General features: G+C 45.1%; 1 protein-coding gene across 6 annotated transcripts in view; it reads right to left on the bottom strand.

Annotated features, from left to right (window-relative positions):
* The window catches only part of BRF1 (BRF1 general transcription factor IIIB subunit), a 172866-nt gene extending 164480 nt beyond the window's left edge, over positions 1–8386 (bottom strand). For 3 of the 6 annotated variants that reach the window (XR_012673780.1, XM_075150905.1, XM_075150908.1), the window contains exon 1: positions 8056–8382. Coding sequence is in view for 4 of the 6 variants with exons in the window: in XM_075150905.1 (XP_075007006.1) it covers positions 8056–8242 (187 nt within the window). In the remaining 2 variants the exon portion in view is untranslated. Of the gene's footprint in view, positions 1–5431; positions 7487–8055 lie in introns of those variants that run through there. The other 3 variants (XM_075150913.1, XM_075150906.1, XM_075150907.1) reach the window with 3 other exon arrangements.
* Between the last annotated feature and the right edge of the window lie 17424 nt (positions 8387–25810).

Below are 25810 nucleotides of genomic sequence, written 5' to 3'. Positions count from 1 at the left end.
TTTCCACAAGCAACATTCTTCCCACCAGCCTCAAATTAGTATCTTGCAAACTCATGTACATTTGGCGATGGAGAGTCTTAATGTATGTATGCTGTACAAAACCCGTGAGCTTTACGTGATCCTGACTCGGTGCTGAAGTTGGACTAATGCTGCCAATGCCCCCTGCACCTCCCCTTCCTATGACTATGTCTGTAGAGTCATCACCATCCTAAAACCTCCTGTTAGTCACTATATAAGAGTAAGTTTTAATTCACACCACGTATTGTAAATCTCAAATAACAAATGCCAACCTAGCATTTAAAGAAGAAAATATGCATTTGTAATTTAGTTCATTATGTATTTTTAATCAAAAGTCACCAAAACAGATAGAAATTCCAAGCAATCAACCGTAAAATAGTAAAGCTGATTCAAGACAGTCACGCTGTTCAGTCCCGCACAGACGCTCACCTCAGACCCCGAAGGCAGGGTAGGTCCTGTGGGGCAAGAACCCCACTTCGGTGCCCCGCCTACAGTCACTCCATAACCCTGCTACGAAGTAGTTTCCTCTAGGTCTTACCTGGAGTGGATAAACGCCCCTAGCTCCACCAGCTTCTCTTCTCCATCCCACAGTTCTGTCACCTCAGACTATGGAGGCTGCATCTCATTACGCTAACCTCCATTTTTTATCCTGTCTTCCCCGGGGAAAATGGCGCGCACAGCAGCGCTGCCCGCCGCCCTCCTCTCTCTGCCCAGTTTCAGACAAGCCTGAGAGGGGGACAGAGGTCTCAAAACTACGAGGTTTCTGTCAGTTTACAAAAACCGGCAGCTGGTCGGGGAAGACACACTCTAAGTAAGAGATAGCTAAAAGCTTTTGAAAAGTAATTCTGATTTAAATTTTCACTAGAGATGTGGCCCTGAATTCTGGAGCAGGCCAGGGGCAGCCACAGCCCAGGGCATCGGGTGCTTCTGTGGATCCAGGGATGGGCTGAGGCCAGGCGGGACGCCAGCCTGCACCTGGGGGTCAGGATCAGGCCCAGCGAGGGGAACCAGGTCAGACACAGCCCCGGGATGGCCAGGCAGGGCCACAGGGACGGGCTGAGGCCAGGCAGGATGCGGGCCTGGCTCGGCGGGGCACATGGCCGGGCAGGGCAGGGCTGCGGGGAGCTGGAGACCGGCCCTGATGTGGCATTGCTGGGCCAGGGGCTGACGTGCCCGGGGGTCTGACATGGGGTCCGGGGCCGTGGGCAGGGTTGGGGGAGCCCCAGGGAGAAGCTGGTCGGGGCCAGCAGTGCCTGGCAAAGCAGGCAGCTCTCCTGCCACTGGACCGCACACACACAGAGACCCCCGACACTTCTAAAGGGCAGGCTTCCAGACTGCCTTATGGTTTGTGCCCAAGAAGCTTATCAGATGCTATTTTTCTCAACTTACTACCAAGTTTTTAAAGGCTATTTCTGGAACAAAAGAAGCTGAGCTTCCCCAGACACGATGTGTTTCAGGATCACAGCTCAGTACACCCTGCAGTCCCCTTTTCTCGTGCTGTATTTTCTCAGTTACACCTTCCAGCTTGCTGCTGCGCTGCCTGCACATCAGCTTTCTCAGGTGGGACTGTTTTCTGCTTCTTTGATTAGTGTCAGAAGCCTTAGACTTCCACTTTCTCAGCTTCTTTAAACAAAAACCTGAAGAGAGTCTGGACTATCAATGTTTGCTCCATGTTCAGCTTTCCTCCCCTCACTCTCTTCAGCTTCCTGCTTGTTTTTTCTCCTGCCAGCCTCAGGGAAAATACTTGTGAAAGCAGTTTCTCCCAACAATGACCACAAGATGGGGGACTCCCACCCAGACACAGTGAGAGTGATCAGAGAATTCGCCACCTTCAAACGCAGCACATGACTCATAACTTGCCTTTCTGCAAAAGCAGCTGCCGTAAAACCGATGCAGACTGGTGAAGGGCTCGGTGGAGCTCGGCTTTCCAGGATGCAATTACAGTATAATGGAGAGGCAGGAATGTAGCTCACTTAGACCCTGTATTGCTGTACTTCATGCTGGGATGCGTTCAAATGTTATGACCGATAGGAGAACTTGGGTATGAAGGGAAAAAAAAGCAAGATGCATTCATTCCAATTAGCAGAATGAGGAATTTTAATTCAAATGCTCCACAAATCTGTCAAGAAGCCACAGAGAACAACCTCTTTTGGCTAGTCTGAGACAGTCTGAACTGGCTATCAATTATAAGGTGGACAGTTATTCTTCAAAACTAGACTCAGATAGGAAAAGCACACGCCTCAAACATTTTCTGTGCAATTAACAGAGTTCCTGGGAGCTCAAATGTGCACAACAACTCTTTTCCACTGGTATCTGACGTATCCAGGGTCAAATCAGTCAAGCTCAGAAACTCAATTTCAATGCATGGCCTTCACAAGCTTTAAGAGAATAACATGGCCAGGGTTAAGGGTTGAGGCTGGACTCTTACCTGACTGTGACCACTTGCAACAGCATTAAGAATTATAACTAAATGGACCAGTACAGGGCCTATCAAAGCTTTCACTAGCTTGTGCTTTGTGAGGACTTTCCTCTCAGAAGATCAATAGAAAGATATGCAGTAGCCCCCTTCTAGAGCATGAAGAGAGCATTCCCTTGCTAGTGAAAGAACTTACCAGCTCACGACCCAGCAAGTAACGGGTACCTCACGAGACGAGATGACTTGCCACTCCCCAAGACAGACAGCATTAGTAAGAATTGTGGAATTAGGCTAACCTGCAATCATACCCTCCATTTCCATCAAGACCATGGCAATGAAGAGCATTGGTGGTGTTATGCTGAGACAGATAGGTCATGCCCATCTCCAAAGGGCATCTCATCAGGACTGGGATGGCCTAGCTCTCTCTTTGTGTATTTATATAAGCACACTATCTCCTTTTATATGTCCCAGCTACAATCAGAGAAGATTTCATGGTCTTTATTACAAAGTACTGCATATGCAACTTCATAAACCTTACTCTAAATAAATCTTCGCCTTGCAGTCTGGATTTGTCGACACCTTATCACAGACTCACAATTGTAAATATCTCTACTACTTACTTCTCACAAAGAGATCAGAAGAATTAGCTAAGCATTTTCATGAGAGAACATATCTATATAACTGTCAAAGTCAGAGGAGTTTTGTGCTCACCACTTTCCAAAACACAAGCTGAAAAAAAACCCCAGTATTAACACCTAGGGACACCTACACTTTATGCTGCAAAACCATAGCCCCCCGATTCTTGGACTGGTTTTAAAAGAATGGTCAAAACCCTCAAAAGCATCTTTGTAGAACTCAAAGAACAGCTGTGCCAAGTCAGATCAAAGGACTATCTAGTCCAGTATCCTACCTCTGAGCAGTAAAGTCCATTAATATACGTGCCTACAAATGAACACAAAACATAGGAGGAAAGCTTGTCGTGATACTTCTCTCATATAATCTCCCAGAGTCTAGAGATCTGTGGCTCAAGGATTTCCTGAGCCAGAAACAGCATCTTTTTTTAATGGCCGTGACACTTTTTTATTCTGTTTGCCCAATCATTTTTTAACTCATGTAAACTTTTAACATCCACAACTTAAGATTCACAATTTAATTAAATGTTTTTTTCTGGGGAAATAAAAAAAAAACAAAAACAACAAAAAAAATCTCCTAATGCTTCTGAACCTCCTACTTGCTACCTTTAAAATAAGATAGCTGCTCGATTTCTTAGTGCTCCCTAGTTTTTGCATTATGTGATACTGAACAATTGCTCACCCTTGCCATGTTATTCTACTGTATTTACAGGCCTCTACTATGTCCCCATTCAGTCATCTCTTTTCCAGTCTGAAGAGGTTGAGTCTATTCAGTCATTCTAACTGAGAAGCTCTTCAAGAAGCTCTCCTCTTGATCACCCCATCTTCCTCTCTGTATCTTTTCTAGTTCTACTAGAGGTTTTCTTGAGGAGGGGGAAGAAAAGAGAGAAACACACCAGAATCGCACACAGTATTTAAGCTGCAGATAGTGCTGTGGGTATGTAACAGTGTATGTATATGCTGTCATATTCTTTTCCTGATAACTTCTAACATTCCCCTCCCCACTCTGTTCTTTTGTACTGCGAATGAACATTGAGCTAAATGTTTTTACGGATCTAGCCATTAAGACCTAGGGATCTCCTTCCCAAGTTATACTAGCCAGTTCAGATGCTACCATCCCACATATGGAAGAAAGGAACAATCCTAACTCTCCCTGCAACTCTCAATCCCATCTGCTATCCTACTACCCAGCCACTAAGAGCAACAGATCCTTCTACAGTCTTTACTACCCCAAATAATTTAGTGTTGCCAGCAAACCTCATTAACTCACCATTCACCTGTTTTCCACATCATCAGCCCAGATTCCATGGAAGTCACTTCAGGAGACTTATTTATGTCTAGTCTACGTTTCTTGTAATTTGAGTAGTTACTCTGCCCTGTAAGGACTTTCTCTTATCCACGACACCTCAGATTCTTTAAAAGCTTCTGGTGAAGGATCTTGCCGACCTCCTTTTGGAAATCCAATGATCTGCTTTGTCCATTTACCGACTTCTTCAGAAACTTCTGCAAGGCATGCCTTCACTTTGCCAAAAAACATTCTTCCCACTTATTTACCTGCACATCCATCTATTTCGTCCTTTGCTGCTTCTGCCCTTTTGCCCAACAGACTTACTAGCCTGCATTTCCCCACACCCTACCACAGTAGCAAAGTGAGATCTTTCAGTCATATTCAAGCACAAGCCCACACTTTCTCAGCACACTAACGCTCAGTTGTTAAACAATGGAAAGAAACAGACTCGCACACCTGCATTGGAAAACATTGGCTATACCAAACTTCTCTGTGAAAGGCATCAGTGTTGAGGCTGTGGCTTCCTACACTAGGCACATTGATAGCTGAATGTAAATACTGCCTAGGAAAACTTAACTGTGATCTCACACCCTCTTCCAACCCTTAGGGAACAAAAGAAGGGATTTCCCATGTTTTATAGTGAGGTTGCTGGGCTTACTAGCAAGGACTTGGCACGATTTAGACAGGCCACTTTGTATTAATATAGAGAAGTGCAGGACACTCTTCCTCCTTCAGCAAACAAATGCAAGATTCTGAGTCCTTAACACGCAGCTTGGCAAAATAAAAGGTTTTGCTAGATGTATCAAAGAGGAATCAGTAACAGTACCTCAGTGCTTTCCAATCCCTTTTGCTTCTTTATGATGAAGATGAAAATAAATTATGAATAAAGACATCTATAACTATTCGACATAGTGAATATTGGAAGGGTTTGGGGAACCTTGTTGCACAACCAGGAACTCTGAACTCCGTAGACACCAAGAGCCCCATTAAACTCCCAGCTCTGCAACAGAGAACCTGACAGCCCTCATACTTTGCAAAACTGGGACAACGGTCTCTGAGTCACCCAGCCCTACTGACCAAGAGCCAGGGTCTCAAAAACAGTAGCCCAGGCACCTCTGACACTGCAAACGCTCCACACAGTAGGGCTGCCCATGAATACCAGATTGCAGTCCGAGGAGCCTCAGCCCAAGGCATGTCATACACAGGGGATCCCTCAGAGCCAGAGACCTAAAGAGGCTACAAAAGATGACAGGAAAAGGTGTTAAAACCGAGTAACTTCGATGGAAACCTGCTTACGTAACCAGAAAAGTCACTGAGAGCTGGAGCTTACCGAAAAATGTTGCTGTCAGCAAGTACATGTTTTCTGACTTAAAAGAAATATACATTCCATTGGAAATTCTCCAGCCAGCACAACACCCAGAGATACAAATTCTGTCTTGCTTACACAGGAAAGGACTTTTCTGCCCGTTTCCAAGGACTTAAATCGGTGTCACACAAGCATAGTAGACAAGCATACATCAGGAAGACACTGTTACTGCAGCACAAATACATCTTTTCAGATTAGCTTGTATCACTCAGTTTAAGTCAAGCAAAAAAAATTATTCACAACAGAAGCATCTGTTTTGGAACATAAAGAATTATGCCAGCATAAACCACCCATATCCAAATTTCCTTGAAATATTTACTGCATAAAATAAGGCCCCCACTCATGCTTGCAGTAACTTAGCTGATCTACAAACAGCATTGTTTTGAAAGTCCTGTTCTGTTGTTTCCACAAACAACATTTCACCAAAATACATACATTTCCACACATGGGGACTTGCTAGAAGATCACAATATGAACATACAGTTAAGCCCCTACAACCACACCTTGTGCCAGCCAGATAAAGCCACTATAAGCATGCTAGAATGTGCTCCAATTATATTTTCACTTTTACACATCCACCTATCCTCACGGTGCTTAGCTGTCTTCATGGGTGCTAGAATTCTTTTTCAGAGTAACATATGACAGGTAACTAACTAGCTATACAAGATCAAAGAATTAATGCACTATCCATCAAAAAAAGATTAGCTAACAGCAGCATCTCAGGACTTGCACAAAAGGGAAAGGATCCCTTAAAGGAACTTAGGAAAGTACTGTGCAATTCATCCAGAAGAAGAAAAAACCTCAGTATGGTGCAGTTCTCTCTTTTCCTCATGATATTTTTTTCGTAGGATAAAGGCATCCCAAAATGCGCTCTAGCTTGCATGCCATCTGTCCTGCATAATTTCGGGTGGGAGGGAAAAAGCAATACAAGCCCTTAAACATGTAGTCTCCACATCACTACAGGAAAAAGTGAAGGATACAAGAGCTGCTCATAAGCTATAAAAGAAAGTAATGCCAGCACCCTGAGTTGGAAGACAGGAATGACATAAGACAAATCCTAGTCTACAGTAAACTCCCAAACTCCAATACGCAGTGCTGCCCTCTCCACCACAACTCTTCTTTCTTCCCCACAGCCACATAATCCATCAGTCCCCCTTGTTTCACTGCTAAGCTCCTTCCCATGCTTCTTGTTTATGTTTCTTTCTCCTTATACACACTCCCCACACCCCTTTCCTTCTCTCCCCTTCCAAACACTATGTCCTCTTCACGTGGTCTTTTTCCAGACACACAGGCCTTATCCTCCAGGGCATTCACACGAACACCCCAACCCATCTATTTACAGGACACTCTTAACCCTTCACTTCCAGACTCTTTCTCCTCCATCACACTGCCTCTGTGCCTCCACGAACTCCCTCTACTCATCGAACACCCAACTCTCCTGTCCTCTACCCCAAGTAATTTCATATACCTCCCCATTCCCCGTGCACCCCGTCCTTCCACACAGAGTCCCAAACCTTCTCTCATGCGCCCACCCCACACCATGCAGAGCTCCAGTCCCTCATGCACTTACTCCCGTCACACACAGAGCATCTCTCCCATCTCGCACAGCTCTTTCTTCCCATTCATTCCAGCCGCCCCCCCACCCCATTTCTGTCCCACCTTCCACAGCACTCTGTCCTCCCTCCCCGTGCACTGACTGTCACCCATTTCCACTTTGTGCAGCACTACTTCCCACACGCACCATCCCTGTCCCTCCCTTGCACAACTCTCCTTTCCAGGCGCTCTGTCCCCCACAAGCCTTGGCACAGCACCCTGTCCCCCACGCACCGACCCTGTACCCCCTTTTCCCTATACACTGTCCTTACCCCCCAGTACCCACTGCCCCATGCACCATCCCCGTAACCCTACCCTCCAGCACAGCACCCTCACCCCCTGTCCCCGTCCCTGACCCTACATTGCCCACAGCACCCTCACCCCCGTGCACTGTCCCTGTTCTCCATAGCCTTACAGCACCCTCTCCCTCATGCAATGCCCCTCGTCCCCCACCACTCTCTCCCCTGTCCCCCCAACATCCTCTCTCCATACATTGCCCCTTGTCCCACCAGCACCCTCTCCCCACCCACAGTCCCGTCCGCCCAGCACCTTCTCCCCCATGCACTGTCCCCTGTCCGCCCAGCACCTTCTCCCCCATGCAGTCCCCCCTGTCCCCCCAGCACTCTCTCCCCACGCACTCCCCCCTGTCCCCCCAGCACCCTCGCCCCCGGCCCTGCACAGCACCACACCCCCCGCCCCGGCCCGGCCCGGCGCACGTGCGCCCCGCCCCGGCGGCGCTCACCGTCCAGCGACACGAACTGCCCCACGGCGGAGGAGCCGCCGCCGCTGTTCTCCACGAACTGCACCTCGGAGACGATGATGTTGTCCTCCAGCACCGAGCCGCAGCCCGTGCACACCGCGTCCCCGCGCGCCGCGTCCACCTCGATCTCCGAGCAGCCGCAGGCGGCGCACACCCGTCCGCCCGGCATCTTGCCCAGCGCCTCGGCCCGGGCCCCGGGCGGCCCGCCGCCTCCTCCCCGTCACTACCGCCGCCCGCCCGGCGCGGCGCGGCGCGGCGCAGCCCGGCCTCAGCGCAGGCCTCGCTCGCCGGGACCGGCACGGGGAGGAGCGCGGCGGCGGCCGCCCCCGCCCTCTCTCGCGAGACTTCGTCTGCCGCTCCCCGCCCCGGCGGTGCGGCCCCGCCTCACCGCCGGCGGGGCGGGGCGGGCGCCTCGTCCGCCTGCCCCGGCCCCTGCGTTTGCCAGGGAGCTGCGGCGGCTCTCCTGTCCTCCCCCGGCGGGGCTCGGGAGACCCCCGCGCCCCGCTGCACTTCGAGGCTTCCCTTCTCCATCCCCAGATAAAGGCCCGCGAACCACGCCTGTCCTCCAGCGCTCCGAGTGTGGCTGTGACGGGGGGCAGTCCGGTTCACGAGGCCAGACCCGGCGCCGGAGCGCGGCCCAAAGGCTTGGAGCGACTGAAGGCCACACGGGGAGCTCCGGCCCGGTGGGCCCTCGCTTCCCTCCCGGGGGGAGCGGGCGGGGCGGGACGGCCGTTACTGAGCCGCCTGCCGGTGCCCGGGCAGCGGCGGGGCGGCGCTGGCGTCTGTCAGTGCAGCGCTGAGCGCCTGAGGCGTCCTGAGGTGGAGGGAACGCGCTTTACGGGGCAGATCTTGGGGAAACCAGGGATGGGTCTGGAGGTGCTTCTTGAGGAGCAGTTGCGGGCCCCGCTCTCAAAAGGGGCATTATATTTGCATTCCTCCATTTTAAAAGTGTTCTGCTGCTAGCAGTGAGCATCTACCAGCACCAGGCAACGCACTTAGGTATTCACAGTTCTGCAAAACGGGGCCCATGGTGTTTCAGATTAAGTGATGGGACTTGTACTTCAGGCAGAACATGAGGATTCCTAAAAATTCCCCAGGATTCATTTGTTTCACCATAGACCTATTACCTAACCTTATGTAAGTTGTTAATAGATTCATGCCATGGTTTTTGTACAATAAACCAAGGGTGATAACACTTCCTTTCTGCCAATCTTTGTCCTTCCTCCCGAGTTAGGTGGTTTGATTTGTGGAGAAAAGAGTATCACTAACAAACGAAATTTGCGCTGCAGCTGATGAGTGGTACATTTTTTTTGACACCCCATAAAGCCTGTAATAATTAAAAGTTGTGTAAAAATATGTAGCATGCAGTGAAAAATGTGAGCCTCGTGTTCTCATCTTCAGTATGCCAATTCCTGTGTTCCCTGAAAATAAAATTAGGGCTACAACACTCATATTTGCATTTCAAAAGTATAATATTTGTTATGCTTCAAAATTTAATTAAGTCATCGATCAAATCTAATTTGATCATTGTGTATGCATAGATAAAAGTTTTGTGAGGCATAATGAATCAGTTTCAGTGAAGCACTTTGAGCTCTGCGTAACAAAGGTGCCATAACGTTAATGTCTAGTGCTTTGTAACTTTTGGTTATTAGTTCCTGAATTAAAGAACTCAGTTTTCGTCCGAGGAAGTTATTGCTCACTTTAGCACTCAACTCGCATGTAGTAAATGAGCGTGGCATGCCACAGATGGGAAGGAAACTGAGCAGAATAGGTGCTGTAGCTGGATGTTTGTATAGACTTTCATCTGTCGGCTTTTGAAATACACGAGTCAGTTAATGCACAAGTAGCAACTTTCACCTTCTCACAAGCTCACTGCTGTCAGTATCTGTCTTCCACCAAAGGATGCAGATACAACCAAGTATCACATACAGATCTGTACGAATTGACCGGATAGATGGTACAAAATTGACTTGCTATAGCACATTTAGAGGCACATTGGGGCACATAAAAAAGCTATATTATTCCATCCAAAAAGCTGAGCATCTTATAGGCATGAGATTATGTCATATGCCTAAAAATTTGCAGGTTCTGGGCTTTTGGAAAAGGAAAACAGCAATATCATAATGGAGATTGTGCCACTACATACACAGCTTGGCTTCTTTCTTATTGTCCTTTTTATTCTGTTCTCAGAGATGTATTTGTGAAAATAAGAACTTTTGGTTTCTTCAGATTCCTTCTGCTTCTGGCATTTGTTTCCTTCCTGAAGTTCCTCCTGCTGCTGGTGAGGTAGTGAGTGCCACAGCAGCTGGATCACACAAAATTATGCACTGTGTAGATAACGTCAGAGGAAAATTATATCCCTGACAGACAAATATTTTTAGCAACAATCGGAAGAGAAAAACCCATGAAATAAAAAATTTTCCTCTCTCAGCAAAGTCCCTTGAATATCAGAATATTTTAATTAACAACTGTCAAGCCGGATCAGCTCATTTGTCACATACTGTGCCTCTGACAGAGGCCAGCATGAACACAAGAAATCCTGCAGCAAGAAATTTTGAAATACCTTTCCGTTAAAAAGTTTCTTCTTAACTCACTTAGGTAAAGACTAATGTAGTCCTGATGCAGGAGGGCTTAAGTTTTACATCCCTTCCAAAATTATTGGTGTTTTGATTGTTTTAAGCATTATAAGCCTTTTCTGGGCGTCCCAGACAAGTTCAGAGTTTTTCACTTTGAATGTGAGCAGCAGAGGGCCCTAGTGAGAGTATAATACACAGCTGCTGTGCAAAAAAGCTCATTTAATGTAATACTGAATAAGGAAGTGTGGTTCAATTTTTCTCTTCTTATAAGGTGAGGTTAGTGCTGATGAAAGAAAATGGGTTCCCAGTCCTGAAGACGAAGTCCACTCATGAAAGCTTTCTTATACAATACCCCTTAAATATTTCAAACATTTCTGTAGGATCGTTTTCTACCAGCCAAAATGTAAGTCATTTTTCACTTCTGTAAAATCTTTGCCCTTTCTGCTTGCAAGAGGGTTAACTAAAATCTTTTTGACCAATAACATTCAGCTTGCTGAATGAATAACCCAAAATTCAGTTCACTTGGGCTAACAAAATAACCTTTCAATAAATTGTCTGAAGCCTGAATTACAATAAGAACCAATCAATTAAAAAATTGTATTGACAAAACCCCATTCCCTGCAATATTTTACCCTTTTAGTTAAGAGGAGGAAAGGACCCATTTTCCATTTCACCTACCCTCGTATTTCATACCTCCTATTTTCACTCCTAAGTGTGACAAAAAGTGATGATCAGAATGTCTGTTAGCCCAGACCGACCAATTTCCTTCCTGCTGTGTCTCCAGGAACCCCAAATATAACTCACCCATGGTTGTGCGTGTTTGACATTCAGTTGTTGAGGTTTCAAAGAGAGGAACTGTTCTCATTTGCTTGAAAATTAGAATTATATTTTTTTCTACTGCTCATACAACAGTAGGAAGAATGCAAATGGGCTGTACAAATCCAGACTGGAGTGTGAGGGAATCCCACTCTGCTCCTGCAAATGCTGAACAGCACAGCAGGGAATATACTAGAGCAAGCTGATGACACGTTACCATACTTCCACAAGAGATGGATCCTCTTCTATAAATATAACGATTTGAAGCAGATGCTTAAGTGTCATATGACAGAAAACCCAGAGACTCTCTGGCTTTTCGGTCGTAGCTCAACCTTCTGGGTACTGAGCCTCCAAACACACCAGCCCGTGTGGGAAATATTTTCAGTTAAAGGCACAAAGTTTAATCCCTTGATATCATCAGCTGCTGTGAGCATCCTCAGCGCTCTGGCATTTCAGCTGGAATCGCTCCTCTTAAAATCAGGCCTAAGAGCGTTGCCGAAGTCTCTCAAGAAGTTTGAATATGCACATAACTTGGGACCAAACGCAAGCAGAGGAAGCCTTCTTTGGTTTTGGACTGTCCAAGATAAGGCATAAGCTATGCATTCAACCTGCAACTTCGCACATGGATTCTCTGGAGATGAAGTCATAGGGATACTAGATAGAGGGGGGACAAAGGATTTCGAAATGGATTCACCTTATAAGGTGATAGCAACTGGCTACTTCTTTTTTTGTCTGTGCCAGTCCAAATGCATTTGGCTATACTAGTGGTGAACACGAGGGGGCACCCAAGGAAAATGAAATCGTCGAGGTGCTGCGATGCTCCCGCAGGTTAGGCTGATTTTCCATCTGTTTTCCTTTTTTTTTTTTTTTATTTTGGTCTGCGTCTTCTCTAATTATTTCCTGACATTGTTTTCATGACGTTCATCAATAAATGGCAATTAAAAAAGCTTTGGGAAGAACATTCTGAGAAGAAAAGTTTTTGGCATCTATTAAATCATGTAGTAAACCAGCTTAGCAAACACTTGAACTTATCTCTGTGCAATCACATCCCTGCTGTTCTGAGGCAGCAGCACTTTGCAGCTGAGCCTTGACCCCTGAGTAAGTGGCAGAGATCCCATGGCTTTCCCAGTTACCTTCCCAGGATCTGTGCCTGGTACGATTACTAGTATGTGAGGACAGCAGAAAGCACAAATACTGTGGCTTAGAAAATCCACCGAGAAATTAGCGGAGGGACAGTCCAAGGGTATTGAGTACAAAGATCCAGAAGCAACCACCAGTTGAGGAAGTCTCTCAGCAAATCGCTGGCATCGGTGAGCAATATTGCTGCCCAGCTCTTCTGTTCTGAACATCTCCGCCTGCAAGCACACTACTTGGAGATGTACGGGTGATCAGTGAGCGCTTTTAGGAAGGATGTCAGCAAGGTAAAAATAGATGTGCCCTCCTAGTTTCTAGCAATATCTGCAACTTAAGGATTTCATCAGCTGAAGGCTCATGCACACTAGCAGGCTTTTTATCTTTTTGTTTAGTCAGTTTTTGATCTGTGTATGCTTTCAAGATCCACAACATCCGGTGGTTTGGAGTGTATCATCACAATTTAGTTGGGTAGCAAGTGAAAAAGTTTAAAAATGGCCTAAACCTTTCAGTTGGTAATCCTGAGTTCTCCTGCTGTAATGAGTGGTGAATAGTTGCTCCCATTGCACCTCTTTCACATCAGTCAGGATTTTTTACGCCTGTTTTACAGCTTCTCTCAATCAGGATCACTTCACAAGAGCAACTCTTCCTCCAGATAAGTAGTGCAATGCTAATCAGCCACAGTCTGAACACAAAATAAACTGTCCAGGGCAGTCATTTAAGAGGAAACCCTTTCTAATGAAGCATTGGTTATTTTCTGCACTGAATAACTAAAAGCCTCCATCACTTGGGGATGTAAATACAGGCTAATATTCCTGTGAAAATACTCTGCTTGTCTGCAGCTCTTGTATTCTGAGACCTGTTCATTCAAACATTATCATAGAATCATAGAATGGTTTGGGCTGGAAGGGACCTTAAAGATCATCTAGTTCCAACCCCTCTGCCATGGGCAGGGACACCTTCCACTAGACCGAGTTGCTCAAAGCCCCATCCAACCCGGTCTTGAACACTTCCAGGGATGGGGCATCCACAACTTCTCTGGGCAGCCTGTTCCAGTGCCTCACCACCCGCACAGTAAAGACTTTCTTCCTTATATCTAATCTAAATCTACCCTCTTTCAGTTTAAAACCGCTACACCTCATCTATCACTACATGCCCTTGTAAAAAGTCCCTCCCCGTCTTTCCTGTAGGCCCCCTTTAAGTATTTGAAAGGCTGCAATAAGGTCTCCCCGGAGCCTTCTCTTCTCCAGGCTGAACCCAAACTCTCTCAGCCTGTCCTCACAGCAGAGGTGCTCCAGCCCCCTGATCATCTTCGCGGCCCTCCTCTGGACTTGCTCCAACAAGGAGTTATGAATTGATGAATTCATCACTCACCATCAGAGAACCACTCCAGTCAGCTAATTGCCTACTTAAGTAACTGTCTGTGTACCTAGAAATTGAACTGAAATGAGGAAACGCCTGGTTTTAAGTGCCATTTTCGTGTGCGCACTTGATGAGTGGATACTTTGGTGCGACTACATTTTTTATACAGACTGAAAATGAGGCTTTCACTAAATGTTAATATTCATGTGCAAGGCAAAAAAAACCCAGGGTCATTACACTGGATGGATCTGCACATTCAAATGCAGAAGCAAAGCATATATCTTACTGATAGTTCCGGGTTTTTTTTCCAAATTTTGAACTAAAAGCCAGAAATTCAGACCAGCAAATGGGAAGCTGTAGAAGCACATCAAAAAGTAAATATGAGTCTCCTTTAATTTTGAAGAATAAGTTTGGAAAAGTAGTTGCACAATAGATTACCTGCTTAGCATCAAGGTAAATTCAATGCAGTTAAAAAATAATGCTATAAACTATGTCTGTAAAGTGCCTAAGATAGTGTTGGCCATTTACAAATTATACCTAACAAGTCATAAATAGGATTAGGAGAAAAGATAGCCTCTTAAACAGGAGTTCGCTAGCTAGATCAGAGCAGGATATTAAAAATCCTGCTGTCACCAGGCGGTATTAATAGTCCAAACTTTCTTTATTGGCATTTCATAGGCAGAAGTCTGCCATAATCAGAATGACTATGCTAGCATCAGAGAAGAATATGCCAGTATTTAAGACCATGAAACATCTGTGTGTCAACATAGAGTCAAAAGTGTGTATTTATATATGATAATGTCACGACTCCTTTGGCCATCAGGGACGCCCTTCAGGCTGAAACCCGCAGAGATAAGAGAGGACGAGGACGTTGCTGCAGCCACACACAAGCCTCTCCCTTTGCCAGAGCGAAAGAAAGGCTGGAAGCAGGGTAAGGAGCACAGTGTCCTCCTTCACACAGCCCGTTAGCACCAGGAAAAGGTACAATGGAGCAAGCAGCTTGGGTAAGTACAGGTTGGCCTGTGGGTGAGGCCAGTTCTCTCCTGTTTGGGTCGTAAAAGACATCAAAGAATTATCCTTTCAATGACTGTGTGTCATTGCCTGCTTTTCTGCGGAGAGAGTGCCAGTACCTCAAATATGCCAAAGTTAACCCAGTGCTAAAGAAACCAGCAGTCAATACTACAAGTTGTTGTTCACTATCTAAAGCTATGAGCAGGCTAAATAAAAACACCACTAGATTTTAGAGAAACCACAGTATAATCCTTTCCTGTCACTGGAGAATTTTCAAGAATTTGGCAGATTTCCTAGTTTGAATTAGTTGAATAAATTAGATGACTAACATTTTTCAGAGGGCAGCCATAAAAAATGCTTCGAGTAAATCAAACTATTTCATACCGATAATTTGAGTTAGCCTAAATTACAAAAAAAAAAAAAAGAAAATTACTTAAATCATTTAAATACTTTCTTTAAATGTGAAATTATCAAAAGGGCAAAATCTGCCACAATTTTCAAAATGAGACATTTATAATCAGTTTAGGTCTCAGTGCATCAATATTTTTTTTAATTAAAAAATAGTTTAAGAGAAAAATTCTGGTGCTGTGCAAGCCACATCTTTCCTTCCCCACTCTCACCCAAAGGTAGGAAATCTCTTTTACACCTCCAGAAGCAAAACAGGATCCCTCCCCAAAGCAGTAAACCTTGCCATTTCTTCACAAAAAAAGGCCATAGCAGTAGTGCAAAGGGGGAATGCTACAACCATGGCTGTGACGATCTCTGTTTTGCCCAGAAAGGGTTGGGATCATCTCTGAAAATCATTCCAGATTTTACAGTGCACCCTCTTAGATGGGAGCTGGGGGCAGCAGCACTGATGGTCTGACTGGGGGACAGGTCTGGAAATTAGCACTACCCTGGGAGGAACAGTTGGTTCACGTCTCTTAGCTCTCTGTTTCTTATTTTTTTCAGTAAATTAAAATTGGGAATCTGATATAACAGTATGTCAGTAAGATCTGGAGCCTTTGGCTTGCCCTCCCATTGTCTGTGCTTCAATCAGTCAGCTCACACCAAGATTATAAAAAACCTGACCCAGGAGTTTACAGTCTGAAGCCCAAACTGAACAGAGCAGTCAGCAGATTATGTATTCCACTGAACAATGAGGTCTTCAGTACCTTTTTGAACCCGTTTTCATTACATTAATTATGTTTGTGTCATATTGCTGAGAATTACATAAAAGCATTATTTTTGAAATGAGTACAGTAGACAACAATGTTGTCAATAATGCAGGTTGTTAGTAAAGTGTATATATTAATAGCAGCATGAGATGCATTTCACAGAGCTCTAAGCATGTTCAATTCCACACCCATATGCGTGCAGCCTTTCAGAACATGTTCAGCTTTACTACTATATGATTCCCTTTGGAAGGAAAAGCTAGAAGAAGATGTTCCTATACATTTTTTGCCTATGATATTTTACATATATAGAGCCCCTACTGAAAGGGACTTTATATATGATGTGAGTAGAAAGGATGTCCAAAAAAGAAGAAAATTATAGTGTTGGCATTTCTAACAAATATCCTATCTTCCCTTCGTAGCCTATCCCATGCTAAACAGTAGGAGTAGAACTTTCTTCCTAATAAAGCTTTAGAGCTGCTACTGTGACTTCTCACCCATGCTACAGAAATACTACCCAGATGACCAAAGATTTTGTAATCAAACAAGCTGCAACAAATAACCAGCTGAAACAGCAATTTAGCGGGCTCAGAGAAAAACAAACTATTTTTGTGGTATATAAAATTATGAAGAGCCTTTCCCAATATATACTGTGACTAATAATCATCAGCCCATACAACAATGTACAACAATGACATTTTAGCCACTCCCTCTGTGGTCACCTTTCATTTGCAACCATCATGTCTGCTAAAAACAGGATGAGAAATTGCAGTTAAAAAGTGAGATTTTATCAGCTTTCCCAGACAGAACCAGGTTGGGAAAAATGAGAAAGAGAAAACTTCCTCTCATAGTTTAAGGAATAAATGAGCAACTAATAAACATTCTAATTTAATAAGTGCACGTATCCTGCTAACAAATTTTCTTTTGAATAACAGAACTGAAAGGTTGTTGTGGTGTTTTGTTTTTGTTTGGGTTTGGGTTTTTTCTTCCCAAAGAGTAAATCCCACAATTAAATTATAGGAATAATGAAAAAAAAAATGAGCAATGCCCACACAGAGAGTTTGAGCTGGGAAATCACAAGGCAAATGTTCTTTTTCCAGTCCAGAAATAAAATCCTAACCTGCCAATTTAGATTCCCTCCACACTATTTTTCACTCAGTTGTAATGCAGCCCGCACTGGCCTGCATTGACAATTCTCTTGAAAAGCCTATGAACCTTGAGCAGCATTGCTGAAATCCTGCGTTTCTGCTACAGCATGCCTGGCAGTTGGGACACAGCTGATGTAACTGGCTTCAGATATATATTCTCCACGTCAACAGAGCTCTTGCTTTCCGTTACTGACATGGGGGGATGCTGACATGCAGCATCCACAAGGTGAGTAAAAGGGCAACGGCTGGGATACAATGGTCCAGCTTACCCAAGGACCCTTTCATCAGCCCAATCCAATCCATCAAATCCCATGACTTGAAGGTGAGACCTTCTCAGCCAAAATCCTCTGCAGACAAGCTCATAGCACACATACCCATGATACAGCACCATGGCCTCTTTCCTTCTGCATGACCGCCCTCCTGCACCGTGATTCATGGGACGGCTACCTCTGCCCTACGGGGTCTCAGAGAGAAAGCAAGACTAGGGAGGTGCCGTCTATCTCTGTGCAATTCCACTGAGTAGCTCATACATCGTTTTCAGTCCGTCATTTGCCACAGGACCATAACCCATCAGAGCCTCCCGCTGTCCACAACTCTGCCACTTTGGCCCTTCACTGTCGCATATTGCCACCTAGCCAATGTTTCCTCCAGGGTGCAAGAGGCTTTGCATTATCTCTATACTAGAAAAGGTGCCTGAGAGACCCAAATGACAAAATCTAGCCAGCTCTGAAGGAGATTGGGAAGAGCAGCGCAGCACTCATCAGGATGTTAGCAGATATAGCACCCTCCAGCTGTGGAGTCTTCTGGAGCAAACTTCATCGGAACGGGAACCTTAATGTAAACAAATCACTACTTCTGGGTTCTTCCAGCCCAGCAAGCCAGAACAAGTAAATATCTACTATCTCAGCATTCCAGCAACTATTAGAAATACCCACAGACGTTTCAATCATGCTTAATAATTAAAAGTAGGGAAAAGAGTTTCAGGTATTCTGTCAATCAACAGGTGCTAAAGGAATATGACCTTCCTCGGAGGCAAAGTCTGGCATGACAGCCAATTTTTTCCATGACACATACTAGAAAGCACAGAAACACAATCAGCAAGAAGATTTCCTTGCTTCAAGATGCAATATTTTAACAAATGAGTCACCGATACATGCTTCAGATATTCCTATGCTAAAACTAGAGTATAAGTCATATGTATAAAATCCACTGTTGCCCCATAAGCTGCCCATGATAGCTTTTTCCAAATACTGACTTGGAGAATGTCTGGTATGTTTGGACTGATGTAAGAAGTCTGGATTTTATATTCATGATCCCAGTTTATCAGCAGATAAATGTCATGCGAATGGACTTGTCTCAGCACTGATTTCAAGAATTAAGGAAATTCAGCAACAGAAAAAACTTTGCTGGTCCATTAGCTGAAGAAGCCAAAGCTCATCACAAGTATATGCTTCTATCGCTTCAGTAAAGGGAAAGCATGGTTTTGTTAGACTGCATCTGAGTACAAATTAAAGAGTTCAGGACAGAAATTGTTAAATATGGAAGGAAAAACATTCATTAGTACATGCAAGGAGAAGTGTAGGAGAGTGCTCTAATGACTAAGATAAGGGTCTCGGATTCAGCAAAACTGGATACAATTGCAGGCTCTGACACAGACTTTCTTTCTGACCTTGGGCTGTCCACTAGATATTGCTGGCTCCAAGTTATCTAGCTATAAAATGGAGATACGGGTACTTAAAGCCCCTTATTCTTTGTTTGTTTGGCTCTCCTAGATTGTTACATAGAGACATAGACCAAGAGAGAGATTTCCTGGACCATGAAGGAAGGGAAGGATGTGGTGGAAGAATCCACTCAAAGATGAATGTGACCTGGTCTAAGAAACAAGCAAAGGACAGGTTTGGCAAGCTTGGGGGCCGAAGGAGAGGCTTCATCCACGCAGATGGCATGGTGGTGAGATGGTGGGACAAGGATCGCTGTTGAGCTGTTGGGAGCATTAGTGCTGTGGGGAGGAAAGACCTGCCTGGGAGGAAGGCACAGTTTTTACCAGGCAAAGCCATGCCTGACAGGGTGGCACTGCGGCTGGCACGCTGGGAAGGCACAGAGGGCAAGGAGAGAAGGGGACAGTTTTTAAGAGACCTCACATGAAGGAGATACTGATGAACGGAGAAGCCCACAGATCTTTCAGCAAAGAGTCTGCAAATGACAGTAGGGGGCATTTAAATATACAGCCAGGTCCTCAGGCTTGGCCCACACTCAAGAGATTTGTCAGACTAGCCTTTTCCATCATGATTGCGAAAGAATTATGCTCATAGCGATGAGAGCTAAAGCCTCGTACTGATACTGTGAGATCAGCCAAGCAGCCTCTGCCGCTCTACGTCCCTTCGTGCAGGGAGCTGGAATCCGACCTACTGCTCAAAGCACTCTCTTGCGGATATAAGCTGTGTTTCTGCTTGCAGGGTTTGCCAAAACAGATATACTGGCAAAGCAGCTAAGGTTGCCCACGCCAAAGTTGTCTCCTTTTACTTCAAATCAGAGCTACGCCGATTTGCACCAGAGAAACAGCTGGCTCAGAAACCAAAATAGCTCATTAGTCAAGGGCATATTCCAAGGCTTGAATCATCTTTAGCAAAGGAAAGGGGCTCAGTGTCAGTGAGTTTGACAGGGGACACAGGAAAGGGTAACTGACCTTTACGGAGAATGTCAGCACAGGGAACCAAGGCTTAATCCTCAAAAAGCCCTGAGGTATCACTCTTGTCGGTGCCAGGAAATCTGTGTCCCTCTGAGCAGGCAGGCACACTTACCAACAGAGCAGGCAGGACCAGATGCTATGTGTGCCTTGATTATTGCATAATATTATCAAACAGGATTTTTTAAAACCCTTAAAATGCCCTGCTCAAACAAATTAAGCTTCCTTTTTCAGAAGTCAGCCAAAAGACCAGCTCATTTCTTTGATGTAAATATTAACTAATGAGTATGCTCAATCTGCTCTCTCCCTGTATCACCTCTTTCCTGAAGAGAGTAAAATGGCATGTTGTTGGACACAATTAATTTCCCTTTTGCCAAACTAGAATACCGTCACTGGAGCATGAATTGAGTGAGTTGAGGAATTTGCTAAGCATCGGATACCTCAGGAAGTAACTATAAGAAGCACAGTGCTAACAGCTTTGCCTTGTAAGGATGAGAAGCTCTTGACATTCATAGATCTCCAAGTTTCCTATAAACCTATTGGGTTCCTTGTAAAACATTTTTAATTGTCTTGGTGAAACCGCTAAGCCTTTATGGGGATGCCTTTGCAACTTGCCTTTTTGAGCTCCATCTCCCTCTTTCCGTTCCTTTTCCAGGTGAGAGCAAGCCAAGAATTACCGAGTTCCCTGTGATATACTGTCATCGTCACTGGGACAGTCTGCCACTGACGGGGACCGGCTCCTGCCTTTTGCTCACCACTGCAAATGTCATTGCATTGAGAATTATTGACGTTGTTATGGAGGGTGCTATAGTTGTGTGAGTATAAATAAACACAGTGCTAGTAAAAGACACTCAAGGATAAATAGCAAAGGTAGTGCATTTTGTGAGACCAAAATAACTCCGAGCTGTGCACTGAAAGTACCTTCCGTTGGCTGTCGTGTACCTGCTGTTACCAGCCAGGATCCTTGAGTCCCCCTGAAAGGCAAAAAGCATGTGTGGCTTCAAAAGCCATGGGGTCCTCTCTGTCCTTCCAAGACAGTGACTCTGAGAAGCTGGGACCTACTTGCAAGTACACTCTGAGTAACTGCTCGGTCTCCAAAATCTCGGACCTATGAAGATCCCAGGCAAAATATGAGCACCCGTATGGACTCTTCTCTCTCTAGCCCTCCCTTGCAGCCCTTTTGGGACTTTCAGCCATGTCAGGTGCTGTGCTCTGTACCCCCAGAGGTGGTTTACAGATGGTGCAAATGAACTAAAACATACAAATGGGTGATCTCATTGAGAAGCAGAAGCACGGCAGAAAGGTTTGGGCTAAGCCAAGTGGCATATTTTGCCTGAATGTATCTCATCAACTTGGGTGAGAAAGTCCACGGTGCTTGGGAAAGTGAGGGAAGAGAAGGATGCGACAGGTCCAAAATGCCCATGTTTTGTTGCAGTGAGTGGCTTGAGTGGGAGCCAGGGGTCAGTTCTGCAGACCAGACCAATTAAATACCAATTTGATCCTAGACTAACGGGTACTTAAAGAGCCACACTCCTGGCATGTGACTCCATTGATATTAATTCATCAGGGATGAGCTTGGCTTGGATGATACCTCAGATGAGAATGTGAAACCACAGAAAAGTATTCTGACAAAATACTTGTCTATATACAGACAAGTCTCTAATCTTCATTGGAAAGGTAAAATAATGTTTTGGCATTAATAATGGTGTTTGTAAATGTCCTCTTAACAGTTGAATTCTGTTCTTTTACGCTGCGAAGTTACTATTCCATTGCTTCCTTTTTTCTTTGCTTATTCTCTTTTAAATTAGAACATTATGGAGAAATCCAAAACTCAGAGCCAATTTGTCTGTTTGTTCTCACTCGATAACTCTTTTGCTCCCCTGGGTACAGTGATGTTTATTTTGAAAGGAATCTTTCAGTGATCTTTGCTAAAAAAAAAAATAATCCAGAGACAATTCTTATCCTGCAGTGCTTATTCTATTACATGTAAGCCCATCTAAGCAGTAAATGACTCTTGATATTAAAGTTAGATTCCTGGATTTTCACCTGACTTCCCTGCTTTGCTACCAACCTTCTGCTCAGTGTTGTACATCAGTTTTCCCTTCTTTGAAGAGAATGTCCCCTCTCGAGTGGTATTCTAGTCACAACACCCAGGTGTTTCTGACTGTGGAGAGAAGGTCTAAAACTAAACAACAATATAGTTCTACTCATGCCAAGTGGACAGTAACACAGCAATCAAGCCCTGTTTGGAAATGAACGCTTAGAATTGCACAGAAACCTATTGCTTTAATGCAGATATGCTCTCAGCAAGGTTTCTCACATTTCCGTAGTCTCACAACTTCTGCTGAAAGATTATACATGGGACTGACATTTGGACTTTCATCAGGTCAGACTCAACATCAGGAAGAAGGACTGTTCAAAGAGATGATATAAAATGTCTACTTAATTGCGAGTAGGCACATGCAACTTTGTCCTGTTTAAAGTTACATCCTTACTGCAAAGTTAAGCTCAGTTCTTTTAGGGTTTTGCTCCCCAGGATTTCGTCATCCACAAAAAGGCTTCAGAAACTCTCTTGAGTTTTGCTCCAGGACATTCATGGCTCCATCTAGTCAGTCAGCAGGGGACAGAGTGTCTCGCTTGTCGAGATACATGGTCTGCTGCTACAGGCCTGGAAAATCTGCTCATGCTTCCAACCAGAAGTCTCCAGAGGATTAAGTAGCCTCCAAGGCAGCCCTTCTGAAATAGTGTTGAAATAAAGAATGTTAACATGTCTGAAACACTGATTAAACCTAAATTAAACCTGAAGTACTTATGGTAGGCTTTCTGTGGGTGTGAACCTGCTGAACCAGCAGCTGTGCGACATCTGAAGCAGCAGCCTTTCAGGGACAAAGTAAAAGCACAACAACAAAACCAAGGTTTTCTTGGGGTGTGTTTGCACTGTGCACTGGAAGTGTGCATGGTGCAAGCTCCTAGGATAGGTACCAAGATCTGTGAAGATACGGTAGCATAGGTGGCAGCCCACCCTAGCAACCTGAATACGTGCTCAGGGATCTCAGAGAGCTTGTCTGCTGGTGACTAACCCCTGGCAAGACCTTCCCTGCACTCTACTGCTGTTGTAACCTCTGCCAGCTTGGTAAAACAAGAACAGATCCGCTATCACCTGCCACGGCTGCTCACACTCGTGCTAACACAGTCTCAGAGAGGTCTCAGCCTACCCAGGACTCTTGGAGAAAGATCTGTCAGGGACTTACGAAGTCTTCGGAGAGTGTGACACCAACACCTTGAGCCCTAGGAGGTTCAGGACAGGAAGTCCTGGAGTGCCCACAGCACACCTAAAGGGTGACAGATTAGAGTGGAGCAGCAGAGAGCGCTGTTTAAACCCTGCTAAGCCTCACGGCCAGAGGTTAGAGCCCTTCCTGGCAGCTGCAGTCCCTGTACCACCACTTACCCTCTCCTCTAGATTTCCACGTCTCATGGCCCATTTGGGGGCTGTGCAGCATTTAGGCCATCCTACATTCAATGTTGCACAACTTAAGGCACATTTCCACGGGATCTTCAGTTTATATTCAGATGCCTACTAAGAATCATGGAAAAAATTAAGTTGGAAAGGACTTCTGCAGGACTCTCATGCAATCTTCTGCTTAATGAAACAGAAGGTTTCTCAAGGCCTCATCTAGCTGGGTTTTGAGTGCCTCCAAGAATAGAAATGGCACACCCTTTCTGGGCAACTTGGTCTAGTGCCTGACAACCTTCACTATGAAGAATTTTCTTCCTTATCGTAGCTGGACTGCATCCCATCTGGTCCCATGGATTTGTATATGTCCAGTTTACTTAAGTGATGCCAGCATAACCCTCTTCAAGTGGGTAGTAACTCTCTCTTCCAAACCCTGCCATTAGACATGGATGCCTGGGAGTAGACTCTGTCAGTGAAGACTGAGGCAAAGAAAATGCTGAGAAACTCAGATTTTTGTGTGTCCTTCATCATTAGATCACCTGCCCTATTTAACAGTAGACCTGCATTTTCTTGGTCTTCCTTTCGCTGCTAATGTACCTGTAGAAGCCCTTCCTGTTGCTCTTCACATCATCACCAGGATCAGCTCAAGCCAAGCTTTGGCCTCCTTAATCCCATCCCTGCATGCCTGTGTAATTCTACACTGCTCCTTGATTGCCTGTCCCTGCTGCTTCCCCCTATTACGTGTTTTCTTTTTATGTTTGAGTTCAGTCAGTAGTTCTCTGTACACCCAAGCTGGCCTCACGCACTGCCTGCTTAGCCTCCTGCCTACCAGCACGGACCATTCTTGGGCTTTGAGGAGATGGTCCTTGAAAATCACCTAACCCTCCGTGTCCCTTTACTCTTCACAGCAATATCCCAAGGGAAGTTGCTTGCTAGTTCCCTGAACAAGCCAAAGTCTGCTTTCCTGAACCCAGGGTCATTGTTCTGCTACTCAGCTTTCTCTGTTTTCTCATGATCTTAAATTCTACCACCTCTTGATCTCTCCAAGGCTGCCATTAACTGTCACAATCCCAACCACTTCTTTCTTGTTTCTAAGTAGCAAATCAATCAGAGCATCTCCCTACTCACCCTGTCCAGCACCTGTGTCAAGAAATTGTCCCTGACCCACGCCAGAAATCTGGATTCCTTGTGCCCTACTGTGTTTCCTGCCCAGCAGAATTCAGGTCGGTCAGTATATCCTATAAAAGCCAGGGCTTGAAACAGTGACACTTCTTCTACCTGTCTAGAGAAGGCTTCATCTATTTTGTCTTCTTGACCAGGTGATCTGTTGCAGATGCCTACCACGATGTTACCTGTGTTGGCCTTCCCTCTGATCCTGGCCCATAAGCTCCTGACCAGCCCATCACACAGTCCATAGCAGAACTCCATGCATCTGAGCATAACCCTCTCGCACATCTCACCTTCCTCCTTCTAAAAAGCATGTATCCATCCATCACAGCACTTCAGCTGTCAGAGCTCTTATAGCTTCTGAGTACAAAGGAGCAATGGGTGGGTCTATCCCCTGCCTATCCAGGTCTGCAATACTGTGTCTCCCAATCCAATCAATACAGAGATCTGGGCACCGTCTTGAGATGACTTGCTATGAACACCTAAATTAGATGGTGCACCTTCGTCTCTTGATTATTACGCTGAAAAATGCTAATAACAGCCTTGGGGCAAGTCTTTAATCCACAATCCCCACACATCCCATTACAGTCAGAAACATGTCAGACATACTCTTCCAGCTTCAGTAGAAAGAATAACTATCATTTTCTAATGTAGTAAAGGCAGATGAACAACGGAAGACCTCTCCCAAGGATCTATTTTCCATGGCAGGACTTCACAAAGTGAGGGACTTCCCTGCTTGCCCAGACGTGGTCATGGTTGATGTGCTTGTGTTGGCTTGACACAGGAGAGAGAAAAGCAAGGAGCCACATAGAGGAGGACCCTTTTGAGGTCCAATCTTGTTAGGACCAGCAGACTTGGGAATGTGTGTCCAGAAACTACTTGTTTGTGTTTGTTTCTACTGTATTCAAAGAAAGGAAAAAATGCTCTGTTTATTCTTCTGTAAACAAACAAGATCACATGGAGAAATACACTGCATCTATATTATCAGTGTCTCTTCCAAATAGAAGGGCTGTAACAGGTGACAGTACACTCACAGTCTGTTCTTTGAACCTTTCAATGCTCTGTCTCACATGGAGGAAGAATTAGGCTAAGAACATCTTCACATTCTGTGAATTGCAGTTTGGTTTCTTTGCTGCAAGCCGTAAAAATCTCACTGCAAACATTTACAATTTAGTCTGAGCCACAGGAGTTGTAACTGGTACATGGTGCTTCCAATGCAGTTTGGCTACAAG

The sequence above is a fragment of the Calonectris borealis genome, chromosome 5 (assembly GCF_964195595.1).
Source record: "Calonectris borealis chromosome 5, bCalBor7.hap1.2, whole genome shotgun sequence".
In the NCBI taxonomy this organism is placed as follows: Eukaryota; Metazoa; Chordata; class Aves; order Procellariiformes; family Procellariidae; genus Calonectris; species Calonectris borealis.
Note: the sequence above shows the minus strand (reverse complement) of the source record. Positions and strands in the feature narration are given on the sequence as shown.